This window comes from Bidens hawaiensis, unplaced genomic scaffold, assembly GCF_021521415.1.
Source record: "Bidens hawaiensis isolate Kalapana, Puna unplaced genomic scaffold, B.hawaiensis_p1.1 tig00419431_1, whole genome shotgun sequence".
NCBI lineage: Eukaryota > Viridiplantae > Streptophyta > Magnoliopsida > Asterales > Asteraceae > Bidens > Bidens hawaiensis.
This window is the reverse complement of record NW_027504858.1, coordinates 229,477-239,876: the sequence shown is the minus strand read 5'-3', so window position 1 is coordinate 239,876 and position 10,400 is coordinate 229,477. Positions and strand designations below refer to the sequence as shown.

At 38.5% G+C, this 10,400-nt stretch overlaps 1 protein-coding gene across 1 annotated transcript; it reads right to left on the bottom strand.

The window, feature by feature from the left end:
* Positions 1-211: 211 nt before the first annotated feature.
* On the bottom strand, positions 212-9,843 carry LOC143608786 (uncharacterized). The gene is made up of 17 exons (XM_077083727.1): positions 8,151-9,843; positions 6,436-8,037; positions 5,919-6,260; positions 4,651-4,741; positions 3,068-4,049; positions 2,905-2,984; positions 2,746-2,830; positions 2,590-2,681; positions 2,446-2,514; positions 2,241-2,360; positions 1,718-2,149; positions 1,575-1,611; positions 1,433-1,490; positions 1,209-1,348; positions 1,051-1,116; positions 818-971; positions 212-734 (listed from the first exon to the last, which is right to left on the bottom strand). The coding sequence occupies exons 1-17, from the start codon at positions 9,676-9,678 to the stop codon at positions 631-633; spliced, it is 5,982 nt and encodes a 1,993-aa protein (XP_076939842.1). The 5' UTR covers positions 9,679-9,843; the 3' UTR covers positions 212-630.
* Positions 9,844-10,400: the final 557 nt, after the last annotated feature.

Genomic DNA, 10,400 nt, shown 5'->3' with positions numbered 1-10,400 from the left:
TTTTTGGTATTAAGTTTTTCTTCTAGATCCGCCAGTGTGTAACCGAGAAATCATGAAAGTATGCCTATTTTTTAGGATAGATTTATGAGACCAATGTAAATTTTTTGATACCTTTATGAAAATGATGGAACTTTATATAACTGTATCAGTTATCAACTGCTTGGATTTAGAGTAGGCCAAAAAATATGAACATATAATAAAAGAACATCAGAAATAAGAGATGATCTAAAAGCATTTCTAAAAATTTCCAGTAAATTTCTTGTATGGTTACCTAAAGTTTGAAGCAATGGCTTCTGATAGATAATATTATTTCAAAGCTGTAGGAAAATACATACTGAAAAATCCAAAAGTAACTACTGTCAACTAAACTCTTCTTTTTTCCTTTAATCTGCTAATTAATAAAAAATCACTTGTTTAAAAAAAACGAAATAACGATACCAGCAATTGTGTATCAAATAATGGCAGATGGCTGCGAATGAGCCCACTATCACTCAGCTTCTCTTTGTTGTCAAAGGTTACACGCAGCGCATGCAATGGGGTCATGTTAAAAGATGGGTAAATGGATATACAACAGTTTGTTAACCAATTGACCTTTTTACCCCTGAACCCAGCTGGCTGCTCTATTTGTCTTCATTTTTTTGTCTTGACTAACTTACTTGCTGGAAAGTGCAATCTTGCCATTAGAGGTCTAGGTGCCCGCGCTTTCTGATCAAAACCTCTCACACAAACAAACCCTGCAAACGTTTCACAACGTGTAGTTAGCATATAAATCGTGTGACAAAAAACATTATTAATATAAGCGCTACATACAACATACCTCTCCAAAAGCATTGTTGAATTTCTTGGGTAGTCAGCCCTTTAAAGATTGTTGATACAGAAGTCCCGAAGTAAACGGTTCTTCTTGGAAGGTACCAAATCCATGCCCTTGGAACATCAATTGGATTCAAACTTGATGCATGATCAGCAAACATCTGCACATATAAGTAGATCACATTAAGTCCAATTGAATTGCATCTGATATTTATTTTCATTTGTTAATTTCAAATGTACCTCGTTAACTTGGAAGTAAGTACCATTGAGAGGAAAGCTCCCTCGCGTTGCTGTCCTGCATGGCATCTGTAATCAAATTGGTCACATAAGCAAAAGCTGCAAAACAATAGTGCCACATAGACTAATTAACAATTTCTTTGAAATCAAAATGTTCTTACCAGAATAGTTCCTCTAACCACTTGTGAGTTTGCTTCTTTTATACAGTTGCACGAGAAACACGTTGTCCTGTCACATAACATTCCTGATTCTTGGGCTTGACATCCTCTTTCAGGAGGTTGCATGGAATGCGCGGTTTCACCTGCAACAAAATTTATCTCACTTTATGAGATCATAATGCAAAAGTATGCATTTTATTACTAGTAGAAACTTTTAGCATACTGACCTGGCGTCCATATAACAAGGAGGTAAGGGCTCGGGTCATCAATTTCTCTTTTGTATAGCTGAAACAAAAAATATTTTTTTTTAGTTAATTTGTGTCACAAAATAGCATGTGTATATTTGGCTAGCGAAACAGAATTACTAACCCCTTCTAAAAGTGGATGTGAGTCTGGAAGCTCATATCTGTCGCAGAATGACGGTGAGTTAAAAAATTTATGTAATCTTGACTTATTTGGTAGTTAACTATCATATTGTACGATATTTGAATAAGAATATAGAGCAGACTTACACTAGATGCTCGGTCCGTAACCGACTAACATTTTTCAACTTTGGTGTAGGTATAGAAGCGGCTTGTGGATTTAACGCGACTAATGCTTTTGACATATCGCCTTGAATCTCCATGCTATCTTGCATTTTTTGTAAGTTTGCTGTGAATTCATTCATGTCAAGTTTGATAGTCGGGATTTCATCTGCATCCTCATAGTATTGATCTTCAATGTCACTTAATGATAGTTCTGCTATTTCTGGTTCTGGAGTTGTTGGTTCCTCAATTATCGGTTCACACGACAGTTGTTTGTTTGTACTGCAGTTAGTTTCAAGCGGAGGTAGTTGCATGGGCCCACTTATAATAGGCGGGATTGTAAACGTTGCATTTCTTGAATTTGGTGCATCTGAAGGTACCATTCTTTTTTCTTCTGGCCCTGGTAAGGCAAGCCTTGCACTGCAACATATAGATATTACTTATATTATATTTATTGCTTAAAAAAAGTGACATGAAATTTTTATCCTAAGTTATTTAACACTTAACATACCTTGCAAAGGCACTTGCAAAGTGTCGGCACTCTGCTCTCATAGGGCATGCATTACAGTTTGGTTTACTCTTTGTACAAAAAACCTTTCCAAATGTGATCATTTGGTAGTGTAGCTCATATCTGTTATTAAACCGAATATTAATCAATAAAGCTAGCAACTTTAAGGTAAAACTTTATAAGTAAATAAATTATAAGTGTTGGTTACAATGTCAACTGATCCAGCTTGCACAGTCTAGGCCAGAGATATTTCTGAATCGACTCTAACACAGGGTACCTGCGTAAAAAGAAATCAGAAACTTTTTGTAAAAAAAATACAAATTTATTATATTAAATTAGTATTATTACTTACATCTCCAAAAGATGCAGTTGGAGTGATTCAGGTAACGGTTGAAGCGGGACCCACCCCAATCTCACTGCTATCCTCCCGACATTCGTATCAACCTTAAAAAAGATACTTTTCTTGTAAAAAATGAAATTTTCAACATTTAAAAAAAAATTGTCTTACCGGAAAAGCAAGATGGTGAAGCGTTAACAGACGCACACACTCCACACTTTTCAGTCCTAATCCTCGAATACTTAGTAAATAATCCCTGCAATATAATTTTATAAGTATAAATCTCTATTGATATAAATAATAGTAACAAAGTTTGTGTAGAGAGCTTACTTTGCTTTATCTGGAGGTGCATCTCGTAGCCATTCTAGATCAATACTCCCGTGATCTCTTACTAGTCGGTCAAGAAAGTCCTACATTTAAGTTTAATAATAAAAATAATTAATTACTGATCATAGTTTTCACTCTCATTTTGCTCATAATGAACACTTAGTACCTTTATTCTATCCGCCAGCATATTATTCATTCCGCGTTCTCTAATAGCATCTGAAATCTCATTAACGTGTGCACGTCTTAATGCTTCATAGTCAAGTGAATCTGCTGCATCTTTGCTTCTTACTTTTTTCTCACGGTTCAAGAACACGCCCCTTCTTAAACTATCCCAATCAAACGTTTTCTTTTTCTCATCTTCTTGTATTCCCTTTCTACCCTTTGAGGCATTTTTATGTTCCCCATTTAACGGGTCATGAAAACCGTAATTGGGCTCCTTTGAGCTGGCTTCCGGGCCCGCATCCTCACCACACAAGTCTGTTTTCCGCGCACCATTATCCGGTTTGGCTGGCGATGGATGACTGCCGCCATATCGGTGGCCTTGAGGCGGCAGTTTGTGTTGGTAAGTTACATTACTTGAAGGCAAAGAAGATATGTTTTCGCCACCTAACAACCCAAAATCATGGGCCCCCACATTTCGCGAGCCCGTTGTCATATTCATTTGAAACGGGCTAGATATTGGTGTTTTCGGTGAGTGATGCGTGTATTGTGAGCGGTTACTTAGTGGTGCGGTCCAGTTGTTTTGACTGAAAAGTTCTTTGAACATGGTAACCTTCTCAGGCGGGGTATGCTTAGTTGGGCTGGGCTCCTTACTGGTTGCAAACCCAATTGTTTGGTCTTCTGCTTCTGAGTTTGACCCGGCACTCGATCTACTTTCATCAATAATTTGAATTGTGGAGGAATCTAGGGAATCTTGTGACAGAATCAACTCTTCTGATGTCTTGTTTTGTGTATTTGCTGCATAGTTTGTTGATGATCCATAGGATACAAACTGTCTTTCATTGAATACGGGCTGCTTTCTTAGTTTTTCAGTTGGTAATATTGTTTCAATCGGCTCTTCAACCAATACACATGCGCCACGTTCGCAACGTGTTTCACTGGTGCTTGTTTTGGGGCTGAACTTTGCTGCAAGAGACATGAAGGCCGAACTGCAGTGCAGTTGGTGGGAAAAAGTTAACTAGTTTGACTTTTGACTATTTTTAAGGTAATTAGTGTTTTATACAAAAACATTGTTACAATAATAATCAAAGTTATTGAATATAATGATTTAGGAGGTTGTAGGCATTAAAAATACATACTTGGTAACTTTTGACCCGTTTGAAATAAAACAATCCAAATCTGCCCGTTCATAAGTGAATGGGTGGCAGTTGTGACCCATTCATCAAAAAATGGGTTAAATTCAGGCAACAAATAAACTGTCTATGGGTTGACTTGGGTCACCTAAAATTAAAATGGGTGACCTCAGATGAGTCAACGGATCAAACTGAAAATCTTAAATTAGTTAACGGGTCAAAACTGGTAACTAATATTAAACAGCACGTTTTAACCAGGTGCGGGTTACTGGGTGCCACTTTTTTATTAAAATGACTCATTTTAAGTTTTTAACCCGGTGGATGGGGGTGGATGAGTACTTTTAACTGCCCATATTGACCCAAACTCATATTGCTTAGAGCCCATTTTGACCCGAACCCACTCTGACTCGTAACCAAAACCCGCCCGACCCGTTTGCCAGGCCTACTTTTAATTTACCTTGAAAGATGATCAGAAACGTTTTGTGTGAGGAAAACACCAATCACTGAGTCGACCACAGATCCTTTCCATCTTGAAAATCGTCTATCTCCTGAAAGATAAAAATGTACAATGAAACATGTAAGTGCACTAACATATTCCAAAACTTGACCAGAAGTAAACGAGTCAATAGTTATTTACATGTTCTTAATTCAGATTGTACTAGCGTTGGCACTCTTGACCGCTATACATAATAATTACATATGAATTGGTCGAGAGACGTGTCGGATTTTGAATGTGTAAAACCTTTTAAATAATTTATTCAAGAAATAGATTATTAAGGAAATAATAATGAAAAATGTAGGCCAAGTATTCAACTTTTGTAATTAAAATTACATTAAGGGCCACCTAGGTCCTAGCTTGTATAGTTGTATCTCATATGTCTATAAATTCAAAAAAATAAAAAGTAAAAAATTATAGATGACGGAAATGCCCATAAGCTTTATGAAGATTTTTAACCAGCATCACTTTGGCATCATTTCAGACTTATTTTTATCGTTTCAAAAGGTTTTAAGGGTATTTCTGTAATCCAATATGTTTTTAGTCACAACTGATACAACTTAAACCAAATACATAGATACTTGGGGGCTGGGATGAGATTTTTTTTCGAATGCCGGTATCGTACCTGTAGCAATACCGAACCGATACATACGGTATGGTATTCGGTACCCACTTTTCTCAAACTCAGTTGGTATTTTCGGTATCAGTATCGGTATTTTTTTTTGGTATTTTAGTATTTGGTGTCGATTCTCATCCCTACTAAAAAATGACCAAACATACGGTATATGGTACCGATTTAGCCTATTTGATACCCGTACCGTACCAGTACACGTACCAATTTATCCTATTTGGTATCAATATCGATGGAGATTTGGGGGAAAAAACCAAAGTGGTACCACACCAAAATACCGGTATGGGTACCATCCCAATGATGATACCGAACCAATTAATTTGGTACCCAGTTTTGTTTAGACTTGGCATGGGTATTTCAGTACCGGTTTGGTACCGATCTCATCCCTAGAGGCCCCAGTTTCCCAAAATTATCCCAAACTCATAATTCCTCAAATCATATTTGACACTAAATATTTATTGGAAAAGATTAGACACTAATTTCTCAAAATATTTATTGGAAAAGTGTTTATGTCACTCCGTAACAAATAATTACCCGAACCTGAGTTGCCATATACCCAGCCCATACTATACTACAAATTTGAGATAATTTGTTTTACCTTGAACAAGATGCATACGAGCAATGAACGAGTCAGCTCGCCCACGAAACACGCGTCTTTCCTCTTCCCACCATTTTTCTTTATCTTTATCCATTGCCTCTGCAGCCTCACTCCCTTCATTACCCATCAACAGTCTCCAAAGTCTATCTGTCTCGGGATCAAGATCCACCTTTGGCCTCGGTTTTCGTTTTTTCACTGGCTCAAATGGTACAATGGCGTCATTACCCCTGTACGGAACAAGTGCATTCCTCTCCTTATCTAATCCTTCATAGATGCATAAACGTTCTAACATACATGTAATATCCTCAATTAAATCCCCATCTTTCTGTTTCCTCGGCCGACCTGCATTAAATAAGTGTTTAGAAGAGATCAGTAACGGGTCAAAAGTCAAAACACGTTTTTAGTACAAATCAAAACGGGCTGGATTGGTTTGACTGTAAACACGATTAATTGTGTTATTATGATTGTAAAAAAGGTAATATCTTTACAGCGATAATATAAATCTTTGAATAAGTACCTTTTGGTTTTGTGAAGGATATCTGATGAGGCATATTATCTGGTCGGTTCGACTGTTGACTAGGTGAATATTGAACTGTGGTCCTCTTTTTATCCATCAAAGCAGCAGGAGAAGTTACTACTGGAGGTCTAGAGTAATCTTTCGATGGAGTAGCAGGTGTCTGATTCCAGCTAACCATCGCAGTTAACAAGTTAATTTGACCTTGACTTAAATTATGATGGTTCGATAAATTATGTGTAGCAGCAGCCATTGGTGGTTGGAAATGCCGTCCGTTTACCTGATGAGATGTGTTGTTAACTTTTGTTACACAAGAGTTTACCAACTGCATAGCTGACACGTCTCCATAAACGGGTCGCCTTAATTCTGTTCTTGAGTTATCTTCCGGACGAGGGGTACAAACGTCATTCTGCATCTTGGCTTTCTTGTGGCTTTCATTGATTCTACTCCACTCGTTGGTATGGTCAACACGATTATCACCCAACAGCTTCTGGTAAACATATAGAGAATCCATAGCATTTAAATTACGCGGATTTATCTGCTCCAAAGACGGCCTTTTAACGCCTCTTCTTTCATCAAAGTCAACTGCTTGACCATTTGGTTTGACTGTTTGACCATTCGGTTCTCTTCCTTCGAGATCTATAGACACAGGACCCCCCTGATTATTGTATCTGCTTCTCATGGTCAGATTTCTTGCAAGCACATTCAAAGCATGGTCCCGTGCTTTAGGCATTGGTGTTGATGGCCCGTTTAGCTCAGATTGTATACCGATTTTCGGGCTTTCTTGACGTGTCTTTACACCTCCATTTAACATAATATTAAGTCTAGCATTCATAGCCGATCTCTCGAGTATGTTGTTTATTCTTCTTTTCTGTTCTATATCTCGAGAGTTTTTCTTTAATTTATTACCCTGCATTTCTTTATTTTGACTTTCGTCTAAGTCAAAATTCAACTGCCTTCTACATGATCTGGCGGGAGTTTCAACAACTGATTTCGCTGATCTCTGCATTTCTTTATTTTGACTTTCATCCAAGTCAAAATCCAATTGTCTTCTACATGATCCGGCCGGAGTTTCAACAACTGATTTGGTGGGAGTTTCAATTATCTCTTGGGTATTCTGTTGACCATCCGATTGGTCAACAACCTTCTTCCTCACATACTTTCGTTTACCATTTGGGCTTTTTTCAACACCATTTTCTTTTGGAGTTTTTCTCACATACTTTCTTTTCACACGGTTAGGATCTGTTTTGGGTGTTGGTGTCTTTTTAGGTTTCCCTTCTCTAATAACTTTCGGGCGGTGCTTTTTTCGCCTTGCTGGCGTCTTCTGATTGGGTGTCTTGTTTAAGTCAATCCCTAACTCTTCCCCCTCCTCAACAACTAAACATTCTTTTTGTGTTGTTGAAACCGCTGAAGACGTTGAGTCCCCGACAATATGGTTGTCACCATCTTCAATTCTTTGACTTTCAAGTCTATCTTTTTGTTGAGCATCAGGAGTAATTGGAGCAAATGGTAGTGAGCCCGTGATCCGAGACGAGACCGCATCAAGTTCGGATCTTGGTGGCGAGTTTAGATCATAGCAGGGGCGAGATGGGACCGGAAATCCATCTGTTAAAAAAATTAAAACAAAAACAATGATCCCAATCATTATAAAAAATTTAAATTGATATATAACATTATAACATTTATGCATAGGTGTGTAATATATAAATAATGTTCACCTTTCTGAATGAATGAGGGAGACTGTTGTTTTTGAAGCATGGAACCGACTTGAGGAAATGGATTTTGAGCCGGTGCTTCATTTAAATCTTGAACACCATTGGTTTCTGGTTGTTTGTTTAACTGATCACCAAGATTTTTTGAGCTTGGTTTGGGCCTCACTATAGCCGCCAAAAGATTATACTCCCAATTTGCAGGGTCGGCCGAGGGGAAGCATGAGACCGGAGGTGAAGAACCAAGGTTGGAACCATGGTTAGAGTTTGGGTTAGGGACTGTGCTTGGAACATGGGTTGAGTTTCGGGTTGAGTTGAAGTTCTTATTTGGTGTACCAGAAACCCGACTTTGATTTTCATGGTTGGAACCGTGGTTAGGGTTCGGGTTATGGATTGCGCTAGGAACATTGGTCGAGTTTAGGATTGGGTAGAAGTTCTTACTTGGTGTACTGGAAACCCGACTTTGAGTTCCATGGTTGGAACCTTGGTTAGGATTCGGGTTATGGATTGTGCTTGGAACATGGGTTGAGCTTAGGATCGGGTTGAAGTTATTATTTGGTGTACTCGAAACCCGAATTTGAGTCCCATGGTTGGAACCGTGGTTGGGGTTCGGGTTCGAGTTCGGGTTATGGATTGTGCTTGGGACGTGGGCTGAGTTTAGGATCGGGTTAAAGTTCATATTTGGTGTACTCGAAACCCGACTTTGAGTTCCATGGTTGGAATCGTGGTTGGGGTTCGGGTTAGGGTTCGGGCTACGGATTGTGCTTGGAACGTGGGCTGAGTTTAGGATCGGGTTAAAGTTCATATTTGGTGTACTAGAACCCCGACCTTGATTTCCATGGTTGGAACCGTGGTTAGCGTTCGGGTTATGGAGTGTGCTTGGAACATGGGTTGAGCTTTGGATCAGGTTGAAGTTCTTATTTGGTGTACTAGAAACCCGAGTTTGAATTCCATTACTTTGATAATGATCTTGAGCTACTTCATTCAAATTCAAAGGCTCTTTTTGTAACAAATCTTGGTACATCCCAACCAAATCCTCCCAATTCCCATTTTCCACTTGATTCCGAGGCTTGTTAGCAGTAACTATAGTTGTCGTTTGAGGATTCGGTTTTCCTGGTGTCACTGGAGTCCAAGAACTACTTCCGCTCCCATTCCCATTCCCATTCATATTCATATGCATATTCATATTACCTCGTGAATACGAATTCGTCTGTATAACCGGATTCCAAATCCCATCATTCTGCGCAAAGCCATTCCCATTACCGTTACCATTCCCATGAACTCTATGACCGACAATTCCATTTCCATTTCCGGTCGACCTGACCGTGACTGGAGCTGTCATCCATGATTCCGGTCCCACCCTTCTCGGCGTCTCACCTAAACCCTCACCGGCTTCCGGAAACTGTCCTCCAAACATGGCTGCAGTCCAAGAACTCTGACTCTGCCCGACTCCATTCTCGGGCCGAACAACATTCACCGCAACCCACGACTCCTGATTTCCATACTGAGGGATAGGAAACCCCCTCCCATAGTTCATCCCTGAACTCACCAAACCACCAAAAAATCCCACCTTTACAAACCCTAATTCAATAAACAATCACTTCAAGAACCCTAACCCCCAATCGGTAAATCGAGCCAGCCGAAACCCCCGAACAAGTTCTCCTCACCTAAAATGTGCAATTCATAACAGCAATTGCAAACACCCATGTTAAAAAAAGAACGTAACAATCGAAACCTAAACAACCATGCAAGCAATTAATGCCAACAAAAACTGATCAAACCCCACAAAAATCATTAATTTTTATAAATATAAAAAAAAAAAAAAACAAAAAGCAGGTAGCTTTGCTTATCAGCAAACAATTTCCCATAAATAAAACAAATCTGAACACAATTACACAAATTACCCATCAAATTCGTAAAATGGGTTTTTGATTTTAAACCCAATTGAAATCCGAATCGAAAAATGTGAATCACACGAGAAGAAGTCAATGCCGGAGAAAGTGAGTCTTTCTTTTCTTGTTAAACCAAACCAAACAAAAACAAGAGGGATATAATTATAAACACTAGTACATATATATGTGTAGTAACTAGTAAAGTAAAGTACATATAATTATTGTAATTGTATGTATATATTCTGTATTTATTATTAGTATTACTTTATTATTTATGTTAAATTAAAAAGTTAATTTTTTTAAGTGTATGAAACACATGGGTGGGCAACTTGCTTTTCACAAAAGGGGCAGAACCTACTTCAGTCAA